The sequence below is a fragment of the Macaca thibetana genome, chromosome 17, assembly GCF_024542745.1.
Source record: "Macaca thibetana thibetana isolate TM-01 chromosome 17, ASM2454274v1, whole genome shotgun sequence".
NCBI classification, from domain to species: Eukaryota; Metazoa; Chordata; class Mammalia; order Primates; family Cercopithecidae; genus Macaca; species Macaca thibetana.
The window spans coordinates 4,793,963-4,812,349 of record NC_065594.1 but is presented as its reverse complement, the minus strand read 5'-3'; the positions used below and the strand labels follow the sequence as shown (position 1 = coordinate 4,812,349).

Here is an 18,387-nt window from a genome sequence, read left to right as displayed (position 1 = left end):
CTCCGTTTTTGAAAGCTAATTCTTGGCAGGATGTCAGTGTGGAATGATTCTGAGAGTCCCAGATGAGTGCCTGGCTATAGGGAAGGAGTGCAACAAGCCAGAGGAGCAGTGATGGTGCACTTTCTGCTTCAGTAGCCACCGTGACTATTGTTGTAGTTGTAGAATAAGTACAACTGTTGGTCACAGAAGTCTGATTGAAGGCCATTGGTCCCTTCCTGTCCCAGAGGCCACTTCTTCCTGAGGGGTAAAGAGGTGTCTGAATTTTCTGAATGTGATTCTGTTTGTGTGACTCCCTGTGTTTTTCATTTCCAACCTTTTCTTCTTTCTTTTCTTTTCTCTTCCTTTCCTTCCTTTTCCTTTTCTTTTCCTTTCCTCTTTTTTTTCTTTCCCCTTTCCTTTCTCCTTTCTTCTTTGTCCTTTCTCCTGTCTTTCTCCTTTCTTTTCCAATAGGATCTTGCTCTGTCACCTAGGCTGGAGTGCAGTGGTATGATCATAACTCTACCTCCTGGGCTCAAACGATCCTCCTGCCTCTACCTCCTGGGCTCAAACGATCCTCCTGCCTCTACCTCCCAAGTAGCTGGGTCTACAGGCACATGCCACCATGCCTGGCTAATTAAAAAACAATTTTTTTTCCTGTAGAGATGAGGGTGTCACAGTGTTGCCCAGGCTGGTTCTCAGACTCCTGGTCTCAAGCAGTCCTCCTGCCTTGGCCTCCCAAAGTGTTGGGATTATAAGCATGAGCCACTACACCTGTGGTGGCCCCAACATTTTCTGAATGTGAATCCGTATGTGTGGGGTTCTCTGTGTTTTCCAGTCCTGACTTCATAATTGGCTGAAATTTGAACTTTCTGCATAGACCATTAGGGTACCTTTTAGTGTAGGCCCATAGTTGGCAACGATTCAGCTAAATAGTCCTTAAAGTAATGTGTGTTGGCATTTACCATTCCTCACCGAAGTGACATCTTCCAATTCCTTTCTCTTTGCCCCATTTTTATTCTTCATTTGTTCTTTTTTTTCCCAAAGGCTTTTTTCTTTTTTTCCATTTTCTATTTGGCTGTGGTGATACCTATAATTTAAGGATCCTAACAGTTTCTGTAGTACCTCACAGTGATAGTGACCTGAAAGAGTTATAGTTGCTTCCTAACATCTGACTTAACACATTTCTGAGAACAGACTGGGAAAATCTGTAGCAACATCTGTAAAATACTTTTAGTTCCTTGGTGAAAAGGGGAAATATAAAGAAGCAGTTGGTTTTTAGAAGTTGACTAAGTCTGTGGTTTGAAATTTGTATGCCAATGATTTTAGTAAAGAAAAATACTTGATTTTCTTTGGAGGTTGCAGTGAGCCAAGATGGCGCCACTGCACTCCAGCCTGGGCAATAGAGCGAGACTCAGTCTCACCTTAGAGGTGAGGGGTGGGATTTGCCACAAAGAGCAAACTAATCAGTGTATTTTCTCAGAAATTCTCTTATTTTCTTGAGAACTTTAGTGTAAATACTAAATAAATGTTTTGGAATGATTTCAGATTACTTTCACTATCTGTCACTTTCACATAGAGATTACCCTATTGAAGCAGTTGTATGTAATGATTTTCTGTTATATAGATTTGAATGTAAGTTGGCATATGCTAAGATAGTCCTCAGTTTATTTTATTAAAGATATCCTTTCTTTCGGACGTTTTCTTCTCTATACTACTTTATCTTAGTGAATGGCAACCAGTGTGACAAGCTTAAAACCCTTAAGGAACCTCTGTTTTTCCTCCTCTCTTCCTTCCCTTATCAGTTTTGTTATTATCTCAAGAGGGACTTCCTCTCTATCACAGCTTACTCCAGGCCCTAATATGAACCAGGCACCTAGATGGCTTCATTAGCTTCTTACCTGGTTGCACTTAATCAATCCAGCATTTTCTCCACATTGACACTGGAATGATCTTATAAGCTATATTTCCTAAAGGACTACTGTACTTAAAAACCTCTGTACCTTTTTTAATCTACAGTACAGATTTTGTACCTTAACGTTTTTTTTTAATCAGATAAAATGTTATGCCTCTGCTATCGAGACATAAATGTTGTATTTCCTATGTTGAGAATTTTGTATTTTCTGTATTCCCATTAGTGAATAACATTTTGCTGATCTTTGCTTTCATCACTTACAGTAGTTTTTCCAACTATGGAGCACCTTTAAATATGGAATTTGCTTTTTAAACTCCATGTGCATCCTTCTTTCTTTCTCCATTTCAACCTAACTGAACAGCAGCTTGACATAGAGGACTCTCAGGACTCTGCCTACTTGACCAGGTTACTAACTGCAGTAGTTTTGCAAATATTTACTAGAGCACTTTATTGCTTATATTTATTAGGCAGACAAAGATAGAGTACATGTATTAGTCCATTTTCACACTGCTGTAAAGAACAACCCAAGACTGGGTAATTTATAAGGGAAAGAGGTGTAATTGACTCAAGTTCCACATGCTGGTTTATTCAAGAATTACTGAATGAATACCTACTGTTCACCCACTGTGTAGGGAAAAGATAGATGAGGAAAAGTATAATGGGATAAAGAAGAATCTTATTTAATAAATCAAATGATTTCAACAAAAGGGATCACTGGTAAATTGGGCACACCTTCTGGTTTTCACCTGAGGAAAATAATTTTTCTGTGGCCGTTCATCTTAGTTCAACAAACATTTATTGTGTCAGACACCACTAGCTGTTAGGAGATATTCGTGCGTAAATGAAAGACAGTCTTTGCCCTGGGCTATGTTAGTCTTTAGTGGAAAAGACAGATACATGAACAGAGGCTTTCATTATAATTTAGGAATTGCTTTAATAGTGGTGGAAGGGGCAGATTTAAAAATATTTAGGTGATAAAAATCATAGGAATTGGTGATTGATGGAATGTTGGGGATTGAGAAGAAGTCATAGGATGATTCACAGATTTCCAGTGTGGGTGACTTGATAAGGATGGAGGATTAACATTAACTCACATCCAAAATACAGAATTAGAAACCTATTTGTGAGGGGTGAGGGGGAAATCAGTTTTGCTTTCAGTATGTATAACATGGCTCCGACACATCTAGTGGAGACAGTATAGCATAGTAGGAAGGTGTTTTGGCTTGGGAATCAGATCACATAGGTTTATGACTAAGCTATACCACTAGCTGCTTCTCGCTGTGTGACTTTGAGATGACTAACCAACCTCACCAAGTCCCAGTTTCTGTGGGGACAGTACTAGTACATACTATATAGGAGTTGTCAAAATTAAAAGAAATAATGTATGGTAAGCACTTGTCACAGCAATAGGCATATAATGAGACCTCACTAGTATGTCAGGAAATACTATCTGTGTAGCAGACAGTATGAACTCAGGAGAGAGGGGAGCTGGACGTACAATTTTGGGAGTCATTAACGTATAGGCTTACATAATGACAGTAGGTAAGTTTCCTATAGAGAATGGACCCCTGAGGAAGAGTAATAGTGGACAGGGGATGGACAGAAGAGGAATAAAATCCAAATGAAAAGTGGTGTGATTGTTTTCCATGTATAGAAGCTTTGTAGATACTTATGCCTCATAGAGAAGTTACAATGTGAGATTTATAATTGGAGCACAACCAGGAATATTTATGATCTTCAAAAAATCCACAAATTTAAAATTTCACGTGGATTTCTTTTTAAAGCCAACTTCCTATTTAATTAAATAGTAATAAAATCAGCCCCTCCCCACTTTTAAACTACTTGCCAGTAGACTTTTTAATTTTTTCTGAGAAGCTATTTGAAACTCTACTGAATGATGTGGACACAGATTATTTGCTTGAGTAGTGTTGATACTTTATGGTAACCTTTATTTCCATGTATATTCATCAGTTATCTTCTTGTTAGAGCCTTAAAAACTTTGTTTTAATAGCTTAGGAAATGATATGGTTTGGCTCTGTGTCTCCACCCAGAAAGATAGGTGAGATCTATATTGCAGTAATTGCTCAGTGCTGGTTGGCCACAGTGCCCTTTCCAGCCAAGTCACGCACAATGAAGAGGAGTAAACAGTAGTTGATCCCATTTGTCTTAAAAGGTGTTTTAAGTTTGGATTCGCAGTGTGTGGTAAACTGAAGCTAGATTTTTATTTAAGGAAGAAATGGTCCTAAACAATGAAATAAATGTTGACCTCTAAGAGAAATCTTTATTCAGGTTTATAAGTAGAAAACCTTCCTCTCTCCTCTCCTGCCCTCCCCTCCCCTCCTCTCCTTTCCTCTTCTTTTCTGAGACAGAGTTTTGTTCTTGTTGCCCAGGCAGGAGTGCAATGGTGCAATCTTGGCTCACCACAACCTCTGCCTCCCAGGTTCAAGCGATTCTCCTGCCTCAGCCTCCCGAGTAGCTGGGATTATAGGCGCCCGCCACTATGCCCAGCTAATTTTTTGCATTTTTAATGAGATGGGGTTTCACCATGTTGGGCAGGCTGGTCTTGAATTCCTGACTTCATGATCCACCCGCCTTGGCCTCCCAAAGTGCTGGGATTACAGGTGTGAGCCACTGCGCCTGGTGGTGATGAAATATATTAATATATGGGAGAAAATTGTAGAATTAATGAGCTAGTGGTTAGCTATCTAGATGATTTTGAAGATATAAACAATTTAAAAAACTGTCTACAACCTGCTGGTACACATAAATTAACTTTTTTTTGCTTGTTTTTTTGAGATGGAATCTCACTCTGTCGCCCAGGCCGGAGTGCAGTGGCACAATCTTGGCTCACTGCGACCTCCACCTTCCAGATTCAAGCAATTCTCCTGCCTCAACCTCTCAAGTAGCTGGGATTACAGGTGTGTGCCACCATGCCCAGCTGCTTTTTGTATTTTTAGTAGAGGTTTCATCATGTTGGCCAGGCTGGTCTTGAACTCCTAACCTTAGGTGATCCGCCCGCATTGGCCTCCCAAAGTGCTGGAATTATAGGCGTGAGCCACCGTGCCTGGCCCAAATTAACATTTTTTAGGTTGGTAGTGGTTATTTTACTTTTTTTCATAAGGATGAATAACACAAAGATTCCCAGCAGTACTCTCCTGCACATTCCTGGGTAGCCCTAGTCCCACTCTCCACTCCAGCAGCAACATCGTGTGTGTGTGTTTGTGTGCATGTGTGTGTGTGTCTGTCTACTAGTATTCATAAAGACATATTATGTGCCTTACCAGCTCAGGCACTAGAGGAGGCCAAAGCAGCATAGGACATAATCTGTGCCAGGGAATTCAGAGCTACAGAGGAATGCGAAGCCAAGATGTAAGTAATGAACGAATTCTCTAATGAGGATTAATGTTAGGAGGCAGGATGTTAGTGAGTCTTGAAGAATACTTGCCACTTAGCTAAGCAGAAGAGACGATTTTAGAAGCAGAGAACGGTGTGAATAAAAGCCCAGAGGTGGACAAAAAACAATCATTGCCCTGGTGTGGGATAGTGAGGAGAATATAGAGACTAGTTGGAGTTGGCAACCATTTAAATGTTTCCTGATTTAATTTTTATGGTAGTTTACTCTAAAACTCTAGATAATAATATATTTATATTTTGATTTTCCAACTTTAGATAAAAATGTTGACTCTTGGATATGAAAAATGTTTTTGCTTATTTGTACTGCACCCCTCTTTCTTGCTACCCTCAATATAAGTGTTACTGTTTTCTACAATGTGGTTCTCTATTGGTTACATTTGTAACTGTAAATAATCTGTATGTTATTTGTGGGTTATACATTCCCCAAAAAGATACATGGAATTTAACAGTAAGTATTAAATAAGCTCTTATGATTTTAGACAAAACGAAGAAAAAATTGAGAATGGTGCATGTAAGTCCTGGGCTAACAGAAAAATAATTTATACCACTTTTGAAATGAAAAATAATATCTTTTTTCTTTTAGGTAGAACAAGTAAAATTACTTGACCGATTCAGTACCAGCAACAAGTCATTAACAGGAACACTGTATCTTACGGCTACACATCTATTATTTATAGACTCTCATCAAAAAGAAACCTGGGTAAGGAGCACCGCAGCTGTACTGTTTGTCATAATAATAATGAACTTGGTCTGTCATGTTTTATTTTGAATGTGTATAACATAATATATAACACAATTTTTAATCATTAGTTACCTATCTCAACCAAAATATTTTTTGGTCTCTAGATCACTCCTGCCCTCCCTTCTAATAAATCAGTTATGGAATGTGTAACATGGAATTCTATAAAATACCACACTCTTATCTCCATAAATAATTTTGAAATACTTATTGTTCCTAGGCTGGACACGGTGGCTCATGCCTGTAATCCCAGCACTTTGGGAGGCTGAGGTGGGTGAATCACGAGGTCAAGAGTTCAAGACCAGCCTGACCAACATAGTGAAACCCCATCTCTACTAAAAATACAAAAAATTAGCAGGGCGTGGTGGTGGGTGCCTGTAATCCCAGCTACTCAGGATCGTGAGGCAGGAGAATTGCTTGAACTCGAGAGGCGGAGGTTGCAGTGAGCCGAGATTGTGCCATTGCACTCCAGCCTGGGCAACAGTATGAGACTCTGTCTCAAAAAAAATAAAAATAAAATACCTATTGTTCCTTTTAATTTTTAAAAATCTAAAAACTATGTACATGTTAACAGATCAAATGGATTGTTTGGTATATTCCCCAGTGTTTTTATACAAATTTTAATTATGGTATTTTTTTTTTTTTTTGCCAGTATAAATGTTGCAGTATGCATATACATGTAAACAACATTTTGTGTATTTATATGAGACATATATGTTTCTTTCTGTATATTTGCCAGAGTTTCTCTGGGATATTTGCCTGGGAGTAAAATTATGGGGTCTTGAATAAGTGCATATATAATCTTACTAAGTATGTCACCTCTTCAAAATAGTTGTTCCAATTTATTCTCAGTAGTGTATTACACAGTGTTGTAAATCTTCAACAACATTGATATTGTCAGTTTAAAATTTTGTGCATATCTAGTAGATGTCCAATTGTAATGTTGATGAACTGATTACAAAGAATTTACCCTTTGCAGATAAAGAAAAAGGAAAGAGTTTCCTTTTCTTTTTTTATTGGGTTGTCTTTTATTGATTTTATAAGAGTTTTGGGCTACACATAGAATTACCATTCAACCCAGCAATCCTGTTACTGGATATATACTCAAAGGAAAATAAATCATCCAACCAAAAAGACACGGGCATTTGCATGTTTGTTGCAGCACTGTTCAGCAAAGATACGGAATCAACCTAGGCGTCCATTAGCAGTGGACTGGATAAAGAAAATGTGGTGCATATACACCACAGAATACTATGCCCCCTTAAAAAGAGAACAAAATCGGCCTTTACAGCAACATGGATGCAGGTGGAAGCCATTATTCTAAGTGAATTAACACAAACAAAAAACCATATACTGCATGTTCTCACTTACAAGTGGAAACTTAACATTGGGTACATATAAGCATAAAGATGGGAACAATAGACATTAATAGACTAATAGAGGTGAGAGGGAGGGAAGTAGAGGAACAAGGGTTGAAAAACTACCTCTTGGGTACTGTATTCACTATCTGGGCTATGGGTTCAGTTGAAGCTCAAACCTCAGCATCATTCAGTATATTCATATTACAAACCTGCACATGTACCCACTGAATTAAAAAAAAAAGTATTATTCAAGAAAAGAAATAAAGAGTTCTAGGTTATAATGCTTTGTCAGATGTGTGTGACATAGATAGCTTTTCCCAGTGTGTGGCTTGTGTTCTGTGTTTTTTATGTGTCTTTCAGTTAAAGTTTATATTTTTAATATTATAGATTTTTCATTTTTTTCTTTGTTTGTGCTCTGTTGTGACTTAAGAAATCCTTTCCTATGTCAAAGTCATAAAGGTTCTTCTATATTTTCTTCTAAAAGCTTAAGTTTGATCCTGTAAGTTGTTAATACATCTGGGAAATATTTTGGCGTATGACGTGAATAGGGATTCATTTTTATTTTTTCTTATAGACGACTGGCACCATTTATTGATTGTTTCATTTCATTCATCTTTAGTACCAGCTCTGTCATAAAAACATCTTCCATGTATGTGAGGCTTTGCTTTTGAGTTTTGTTTTCTATTCGTTTAGTATACTGACTACACTGTACCACACTGTTTTATTGACTATAGCTTTTAAATGAATTTTGATATCAAGTAGAGCATACCCTCCCAACTTGTTCTTCAAAATTGCCATGGCTATTTTGGACTCTTTGTTTTTCCTTTTCTGTTTTAGAATTCATTCACTTATTCATTCAGCACACATTTATTGAGCATCTACAGTGTGTTTCATATCACTATTCTAGATATTTTGGAAACAATAGCCAATAATAACAGGTACGAATTCTGCCCTCATGGAGCCCACATTCTAGTGCTGAGAGATATGAATAACGTCACCAATAAATAGGTAAATAAGTAAAATACATAGTGATAAGTGCTAAGCAGAAAAAGAAGTAGGAAAGGGGGTTAGAATATGGGGCTTGTGTCTCTGTGCTTGAGAGGAAGAGACTTGAGCATGTTTCTGTGCCACTAGCTCTGCCAGGTTTTAGAACCTCCACTTTATAGATGAAGAAGCTGAAGCTCCGCGAAGTGGTAATTCATTCAGTGTTACCCAGGCAGTGTAACATAGTAAAAGGAGCTCATGTAGGCTGTGTTGTCAGGTAGCTTTGGGTTCAAATGTCAGCTCTGCTGTTCACTGCTTGGGCGACTATGTCAGGGTACTTTTGGTTGTAAGTAAATGAATACCTGACTGAACATGGTACCAAACCTTGCAAAGCAGGAGAGGTGGGTAGGCTTTCCTCAGTAGCCCCCTCTCCTTTTATCAGGGAGGAGAGGCTCTCTCAGAAGGACCCCCAGCCGACTTTCCCTAACCTCTGATTGTTTGAAAATCCGGACACTTGGCTACTCCTACCTGAAAAGGAGGCAGAGAATGCAGACCCTGGTATTTTGGATCTCTTGAGGGAAAAGGGTGTTGCAAGTAAGGAAGGTGGGGAGGAATGGCAGACCAACAGTGTCTGCCAAAAAGTATGTAACTTTCGAGCTTAACACTCACATAAAATGGGTATATAGCATCCGTCATCATGTAGGACTTTCATGAATCTTAGATGAGAGAAAGTACGAAAAACATCTGTGCCTAAAACATAGTAGTGGCAGTAAATCATAGCTGCTCATACTATTTTTCTAAGCTGTAGAATCAAGATTAGAGGTCAATTATGCCTCCCTGTCCAGAGATTCATGTTGCTCTGTGGTACACCCCTGTACTGCACATACAGTACTCTTCTCTTTCTCTCTTTGATTGTACTCTTCTGATTTCCTGAAGAAGGCTGACCAATTGATATATGATTCCATATCAGCTGTTAAGGAAACTCACTTGAGATACTGATCTCAGAGACGTTGTATTCCCTAGAAGCACTGGATCCCTTCTCCATCCAGAATTGCCAGAAATTTTACCAATCCAAGAATTGCCAGGAATTTTACCTAGCAGTAGCTTCTGAAATAATTAGTCATAGTATCATCCACTCCATCTACCCCTCCTTTGTCCACTTACTTCAGTATTTTCTCTATTATCCATCCCGTAGAGAGATAAATGAAGGCTTTCCATATAGCTGTTCCTTCAGCTGCTAGGAATACAGTTTGAGGGGCAGCAAAAAGATAACTGTGTTATTCTCTACTCTCCTATTGTTGTCTTTTAAATGCTTTCTTATCAGTATATTCCCTATGTTTCCCCTAAATGAAGTTTGTTTAGTATACTAGAGCCATAGAAATGAACATTTTAGATCCAGAAGGGGCCTTACCAACCTTATATCCTTTTTCTCACTTTATAGTTGGTTATGTTTTCAAGATCACATAACTAGTTAGTGGTAGGACCAGTTTTCTTTATCATTTTCTTCCTGCATATACTTTTGGGTCTTTATAGTTAAAATCAGAACAGTGATATACAGGTTGAATATCCCCAATCCAAAAATTGAGCACTGACATGATGTTCAAAGGAAATGCTATTCCAGATTTTCAGATTAGGGATGTCAGTTGATAAGTATAATAAGTATAATGCAAATATACCAAAATCTTTAAAAATCCAAAATTTGAAATACTTCTAGTCCCAAACATTTTGGATAGGGGTTCTCAACTTGTAATACTATAGTTAGCTTTTGTTCCTTATTCTCTGTTTAAATGTTATTATTAGATCATTTTTAGTAGCGGAGTCCCATTAATATAAGTGATAATGGTGCTGAATCTTAGCCATAAGTAAGGGCTACGTGTGTGTGTGTGTGTTAATTATTTGTTCTCTGTGTAGTTTTGATTTCCGTTGACAGCTGCTTCTCATTGTTTTTCAAGCTTTTCTTGATTATTTATGTGCATTTAATTTCGCAGGTGAACTTTAGATTTAATATGTATAATTAATATTAACATAATATTATAATTATATATGTGTATTATATAAATAATCATCCCTCACTCACTACAAAACAAAGCAGATTGGAATTTTTAAACTGAAATTTATGTTGAATTTTTAGATTAATTTGGGATTAATGGATCTCTTGCCATGATTAGGAGCCTTGGTCTTTTGTTCTCCAGAAAAGTTTTCTATAAATATTTTAATAGGAGTGGTATTAAGAAACAGTAGGCATTTTTAGTAGCAAACAAAATATTATTGGTAGTAGGTGAGAATGGTAAGCATATGTTTAAAATACCATCAAATATTGAGTTTATAGTAGGACTTTTTATTCATTCATTTAGTAAACTCTTATTGTGATAAAGGAGGTATCAGGGATGACATCCATATTTCTGGCTTGGGCATTCACATTTAAAAAATTAAAGTTGAAGTGTGTGATATATAACATTTGTAAGCTTTTTGATCTGAGGGGGGCAATTATAATGTTCCAGGTACTGTGTTAGGTGCTGGAGATGTAATGTTGATCAACGCCACACCATGCCACCCGCAGGCCGTGGGCCTCCCTCCTGTGCTCATGGGCACTCAAAGTTTCAGCCTCAGAAGTAGTTTCCGGAGGGGCCAAGGCAGCCAGGGGTTGGTGTGTCAGTGCCGCCCCAAGCACATGCACACCCAGCTAGGTCACGACAGTACCTGGGCTGGGCTGTCGGGACATGTCCACAGCTTTGCTCTGCCACAGAGCAGGCAATGGGAGTGGGAAGAGGCCAGGGAGCGGGAGCAGGCACTTTTGAACCTGCAGGGGGAGGGGGTTTCCTAGGCCCCCAGGAACGCAGGGATGCCTGGGTCCAGAGCCATGGCTGGGCGGCTGCAGCTGTGCCCAGGAGTGTGGCTCCAGCCCTGCCAACTCGGTAGGGCATGGGGCTTCCCCTGGGATCACCTGTTCCCAGGTCTTGCCTGTTCTGCAGAGCACGCAACCCTGGCTGCACCTCCCCCACTGCAGCTGGCATCCTCACAGTGGCCACTCCAGACAGGCCGCTGCTGCCATCACTATGAAGGGAAAGTATAGCTTAAGCTGCAGTAAGAAAAGGGAGGGGGCCTAACTTACTTGGGAAGGGTTGTGGGGCATGTCAGGCTACACTTTTGGTGATATTATGAGTTTTGAGCAAAGGCCAGAAGTGTGTCTAGAAGTTCTTAGATGAAGATGTAGAGTTACAGTATTCCATTTAGTGGGAGCATCTGACCATGTGTGAAGGAGCTTCGTTCATTTGAAGAGCCAAAAGAAGGCTGTTGTCACTAGAACATAGTCAGTGATCGGGAGAGGGACTTGAAATGACGAGATTGCCTTCCTTTTTTTAGTCTGCTTTTCAGTGTTCACTACTGTGTTGTAGAAAATGGATCAGAGGGTCAAGCGTAGATATGGAGAGAGCGTTTAGGAGGATGTTTATCTATAGTAGTTCAGGTGAGAAACAGTGGGGACATTACAACTAGGGATGTGACAGTAGAGAGAGAGAGAAGTGGATAGGTTACAGAAACATGTAGGCGATGCAGTTCCCGGGGTCTGATAATGTATTGAGTATGTGGAGAGATGGAGGAGGGATCAGAGTGACACCCATATTTCTGCCTTGGGCATTCAGTCATTTAAAAACTTGAAGTTAGGCCGGGCGCGGTGGCTCAAGCCTGTAATCCCAGCACTTTGGGAGGCTGAGATGGGCGAATCACGAGGTCAGGAGATCGAGACCATCCTGGCTAACATGGTGAAACCCCGTCTCTACTAAAAAATACAAAAAACTAGCCGGGCGAGGTGGCAGGCGCCTGTAGTCCCAGCTACTTGGGAGGCTGAGGCAGGAGAATGGCGTAAATCCAGGAGGCGGAGCTTGCAGTGAGCTGAGATGCGGCCACTGCACTCCAGCCTGGGCGACAGAGGGAAACTCCGTCTCAAAAAAAAAAAAAAAAAAAAAAAAAACTTGAAGTTTGAGTGAGTATGTAACATTTGCAACTTTTGTTGAGGAGGACATTCTTAAACTTATGCATTCTGGAAGAGAATATTCAGTGCTTTCCATGTTGATGACCGGGATGTTTTTTCATGCTGTAGATATTACACCACCATATTGCCTCAGTAGAGAAACTTGCTTTGACTACTTCTGGATGTCCCCTTGTGATTCAGTGCAAGAACTTCAGAACCGTGCATTTCATTGTTCCCAGAGAAAGAGATTGCCATGATATTTACAACTCTTTGCTACAACTGTCAAAACAAGGTATTGTTCTTAGAGACCAAAGCTTGCATGCTCACTTTGAGATGGGTTATCTAAGATACTTTATTTAATGTTTTATTATTGTTATTTTATCCTTTTATACTCTGTCAGGTTCTTGTGTACTCTATCTCCCCCAAATTGGCCTGAAAGTAATTAGAAACTATTGATCTAAGAATGGTATAATCGGAAGGGGTAATGGTAAGGAAAAAGTAAAGCATTTATAGTAGAGACTTACAAAACCACAGTTTTATATTAATCTTTTAAGTCTATTGATAGCAAGTAGCACAACATATTTTTTAAGAGGGTATTTCACAATCAAAGAGAATGACTTGGAAATTGATATTACAAATAAAAAGTTAAGGAAGGTCAAGGTCCTTTGGTAGCAGTGGGACTAAAATATTTAATAGATTTGAGTGGGAGATACAGAAGATGAGCAGAGAAACAAGAGAGGGTGAATTCTATTTGAGTAGAAGTAAGGTTGAGTTCAGTCCTAAAGAAGAACTTTTTTTTTTTGGAGACGGAATCTCACTCTCTGGTCCAGGCTGGAGTGCAGTGGCGCCATCTCAGCTCACTGCAACCTCCGCCTCCCAGGTTCAAACAGTTCCCTGCCTCAGCTTCCTGAGTAGCTGGGATTACAGGCAGCCACTGCCACGCCTGGCTAATTTTTGTATTTTTAGTAGAGACGGGATTTCACCATCTTGGCCAGGCTGGTCTTAAACTCCTGACTTTGTGATCCACCCTCCTTGGCCTCCCAAAGTGTTGGGATTGCAGGCGTGAGCCACTAAAGAAGAATCTTATCACTACTTATGCCCTGTGGATCTGGTGACTTCCTTCCCCCAGCATGACTTGAATTCTGTGTTGGACTGGATTTCGGTTGAGCAGTCTGGATTGCTGCCTACAAGAGTGGTCTCAGAGCAGGTCTTTGTTCATTCTTCTCTCTGAGGACATAAGCCTGTAACATCCCATTGTCTCAAGCCAGAGTTTATAGTAAAGATGATTCCAAAGCGCCTCAAGAGCTCTGTGCAACAGTTGCTGTTTTTAGTTGACAGTGTCCGATAGGGATGTATAATGCAATTTCATGTTCTATATGCTGTCTCTAGCTTCTCATTATAACGTTAGTCTAGTTTACATCTCATTTGGGAAAGTGATTAGTGGAAAATGTCTATTAGTGTCTTTATAATTTTACTTTTAAGAAAAAGAAATACTGCAGTAGAGGATTTAACATGTAAGTCTAACTGTATTTATGAGCTTTACTTTTGCTGATGACAAAAAATCCCATCTCAGATTGATGTGTGTGCTTTTTAGGTATAATCATTTGCATACTGAATATCAAATATATTCAGGTATTAGCCATCTCTTTGAAGATTGTAAAGAGAAAAATGAAGGAAAAAACTGAAAAATTACATTTATTTGTAGTATGTCTTATAAATTGCACCTAACACTTAAAATTTTGTATTCTGTAGCAAAATATGAAGATCTCTATGCATTTTCTTATAATCCCAAACAAAATGATTCAGAACGACTACAAGGCTGGCAGCTCATTGATCTCGCTGAGGAATATAAGAGGATGGGAGTGCCAAATTCTCACTGGCAGTTGTCTGATGCCAACCGGGACTACAAGGTACCTTAACAACGTTTTGGAGAAATTCAGAAAATGTTAATAGCAGAGGGTTAGAGAGTGTCAGCATAGCAAGTTGTCTGTGTACTGAAATGTGCTGTTCTTGCGTTTAATAAGGTTTCAAGGTGTTTAAAGAGGTTTTGAACTGAGATACAATGGTTATGTTTGGTTTCATATTTACAGATTTGTGAAACGTACCCCAGAGAACTGTATGTTCCCCGGATAGCAAGCAAACCCATCATTGTTGGTAGTTCCAAGTTCCGGAGCAAGGGAAGATTCCCAGTTCTTTCCTACTATCATCAAGATAAGGAGGTAGGATGCTTTTCTTTTGATTTTAGAAATAAGGTATAACTCATCTTCAGGGTTAAGTATCTTAAATAACACTTTGTTGTTTTTTTTTTTGAGACAGGGTCTTGCTGTGTTGCCGAGGCTGGAGTGCAGTGGCACGATCTTGGCTCACTGCAACCTCCACCTCTTGGTTCGAGTAATTCTTGTGCCTCAGCCTCCTGAGTACCTGGGACTGCAGGCACATGCCACCATGCCTGGCTAATTTTAGTAGAGACGAGGTTTTGCCACGTTGACCAGGCTGGTCTTGAACTCCTGATCTCAAGTGATCCGCCTGCCTTGGCCTCCCAAAATACTGGGATTACAGATGTGAGCCACTGCCTGGATCAAGAACACTATTTTTTACATTAAAAGATTGCTAATGGAGAAGCACTGGCTTTTTGTTTAATTACATTTTCGCAAATTTAAAACAAAACTACTCAAATATAGAAATTTTCATACTTCTTGTCATCTTTTCTTGACCCTCCCTTCCTTCCAGCAGTGACTTGAAAATAATACAGTTAGTTAACAGATAGGATCCTCTTTCTTTCCTGTGGTTCTCTTTTGATTCTGCTTATATTTGGGAAAACCAGTTAGTTTTGATAAGATGACCGCTGAGACAAGGGAGAGAACCAAGGGCATTTCAGAGTCCCATTTTAATAGTAAACTCAAATCAAAAGGGTTTTGCAACATGAAGCAGTGGAGGAGGCATCTTTATAGTGAGATGCTGTAATAAGGTTTGCTTATATTGGTAAAACTTAACCTTTGTAGCCTGCTAATAGAAGGCCAGGAGGCACTGTATGTTAAATGCTTTATATGCATGTCTTCCTGACTTTGTAAGGTAGGCTTTACTAATTACCTGTGACTTTCAAGTAGGAAACTGAAGTTCAAAGAGGGTAAGTCACTTCCTTGTCTCTCAGCAAGTAAGTTGAGGAATTCTATGCCATTTCTGACTCCCAGTCCTTTGTGACCTGGTTTTGTTTTCTCCGAGAACCTTTAGAATCTTCTTTTTCCCCAGTGTTCTGAAATTCCTTTTTTTTTTTTTTTTTTTTTTTTTTTTTGAGATGGAGTTTCGCTCGTTGCCCAGGGTGACATTCAATGGCGTAATCTCAGCTCACTGCAACCTCTACCTCCCGGGTTCAAGCGATCCTCCTGCCTCAGCCTCCCAAGTAGCTGGGATTATAGGCACCTGCCACCACGCCCAGCCAATTTTTGTATTTCTAGTGGAGACTTGGTTTTGTATTTCTAGTGGAGACTTGGTTTTGTATTTCTAGTGGAGACATGGGGTTTCACCATGTTGGCCAGTCTGGTCTTGAACTCCTGATGTCAAGTGATCCACCCACCTAGGCCTCCCAAAGTGCTAAGATTACAGGTGTGAGCCACCGTGCCCTGCCTGTTCTGAAATTTCACAGTAATGTCTTTTTAAATCTCATCTAGAAACTCAGGTCTCAATTTTGGGAATTTGCTTCTCTATTTCTTTGATAGTTTCCTCTCTTCTATTAATTTTCTTTGTACTTTTAATTTATTAGTTGAAAATTGGGCTTTGTAGAATAAACTTCTACTTTCTTTTTTTAAAACTTTCTCCTTTATTTTTCATTTTTTTGTATTTTCTGGAAGATTTCCTCAACCTTATCTCCAGTCTGTGTCTTAGATCCTTTTTATTTATTTATTTATTTATTTTTTTGCTGTAGTGTTTTTAATATCTGAGAGCTTTTCCTATTTTCTGAAATTTTTTAAGATAGTTTTCTGGCCAGGCGCGGTGGCTCAAGCCTTTAATCCCAGCACTTTGGGAGGCCGAGACGGGCGGATCACGAGGTCCAGGAGATCAAGACCATCCTGGCTAACATGGTGAAACCCCGTCTCTACTAAAAAATACAAAAAACTAGCCGGGCAAGTTGGCGGGCGCTTGTAGTCCAAACTACTTGGGAGACTGAGGCAGGAGAATGGCGTAAACCCAGGAAGTGGAGCTTGCAGTGAGCTGAGATCTGGCCACTGCACTCCAGCCTGGGTGACAGAGCGAGACTCCATCTCAAAAAAAAAAAAAAAAAAAAAAGATAGTTTTCTATTCTTGGATGTGATGTTTTAGTTCTTTGAGGATGTTAAAGTTTTAAAACATGCTTCCCACATTAGTTATTGTTTTGCTAAGAGTTCCATTTTTTTCTGTTTATTTAGTGTTTTTGTCTTTCATGTCTTTCAAATACCTGTTTCTTGGCCAACTTCTCATATTTAAGCTGTTTTGAAGTTTGTGTGCAGGAATGGTTTGAATCTTGGGATTCTTTCTTTCTTTTTTTTTTTTTTTTTTTTTTTGAGACGGAGTCTTGCTCTGTAGCCCGGGCTGGAGTGCAGTGGCCGGATCTCAGCTCACTGCAAGCTCCGCCTCCCGGGTTTACGCTATTCTCCTGCCTCAGCCTCCGGAGTAGCTGGGACTACAGGCGCCCGCCACCTCGCCCGGCTAGTTTTTTGTATTTTTAGTAGAGACGGGGTTTCATGGTGTTAGCCAGGATGGTCTCGATCTCCTGACCTCGTGATCTGCCCGTCTCGGCCTCCCAAAGTGCTGGGATTACAGGCTTGAGCCACCGCGCCCGGCCTTTTTTTTTCTTTTTTTTTTTTTTTTTTTGAGATTTTTTTTTTTTTTTTGAGACAAGGTCTCACTTTGTCTCCCTGGCTGGAGTGCAGTGGCACAATCTCGGCTCACTGCAACTCTGCCTCCTGGGTTCCAGTGATTCTCCTGCCTCAGACTCCAGAGTAGCTGGGATTACAGGCATGTGCCACCATGCCTGGCTAATTTTTATATTCTTAGTAGAGATGGGTACGGTTTCACCATTTGGCCAGGATGGTCTCGAACTGCTGACCTCAGGTGATCCAGCTGCCCCGGCCTCCCAAAATGCTGGGATTGCAGGTGTGAGCCACTGTGCCTGGCTTTGGGATTCTTTCTATTGTATAAGTTGGTTTCCTTAAAGAAGAAACCTCTAATTTTGGTCCCAATGTGTATAGTAAATCTGGCCGTGATCCAAGGGTGAAAAGAGTGGTGGCAGGATCTCACATTTTGTTACGTAGACTTTACTTAATGCTCCTAGTTTTTGTGAGTATAGGGCTTCACCCCTGCCCACAGCTGTGTGTATTGTCTATAGAGTCTTCAGGTTCATCCTCATCATAGAATAAACCTTGTCTTCAAGGTAAGGGAGTCTGATGGTCTTAGCTAGCCCCATGCAGACATCCACCAGTTCTCCTTTTTTTCAGTTATATCCCTGCTCAAGCCTTCAGAGGTTTTGAGCCTTTTGGGATTTTGCTGCACAAAATACCTTGCTTCTTATTGACTTAAGGGAGTTAGCAGCTTTCTTTGTCCTGTAAAATTGGGTATCACTTGCTAGTCAGCTATCATCTCCCCAGATTTTATTGACATCTCTATGTCTTTTTTCCCATTCTCTTTGTCCCTGTGGTTTTATACATTTTAACTTTCTTTATTAGAACCTGACTTGGATTTTGGGAAGGAGCAGAGGCAAAGGGGTAAGGGTTTAGACAGAAATTTCTAATCTACTTTTCACAAATAAATCGTAGAGAGGTTAAATGGTTATGGCCTGTCTTGACACAGCCATATGTGTAAACATTGTTTATTGGAAAGTTGGGCTGAAAATAGTTATTCAGTGAACAACTTAACAAATCAGAAAGTAGGTCTGAAAAGAATTTAATTAGGCAATACTCATTTTCTACTATTTTATCATTTTCATGGTTTTATTTTGTGAGTTTAAAATATGCAATTGTGTGAATTTGTATGTATTTTTGTTTTGCATTGGAGA

General features: G+C 39.7%; 1 protein-coding gene across 4 annotated transcripts in view; it reads left to right on the top strand.

Moving 5' to 3' along the window:
- MTMR6 (myotubularin related protein 6) overlaps window positions 1-18,387 on the top strand; it is a 55,002-nt gene that overhangs the window by 20,716 nt on the left and 15,899 nt on the right. For all 4 annotated transcript variants that reach the window (XM_050766855.1, XM_050766853.1, XM_050766856.1 and 1 more), the window contains exons 2-5: window positions 5,889-6,005; window positions 12,489-12,651; window positions 14,112-14,269; window positions 14,450-14,578. In XM_050766855.1, the coding sequence (XP_050622812.1) occupies window positions 5,889-6,005; window positions 12,489-12,651; window positions 14,112-14,269; window positions 14,450-14,578 (567 nt within the window). The remainder of the gene's footprint in view (window positions 1-5,888; window positions 6,006-12,488; window positions 12,652-14,111; window positions 14,270-14,449; window positions 14,579-18,387) is intronic.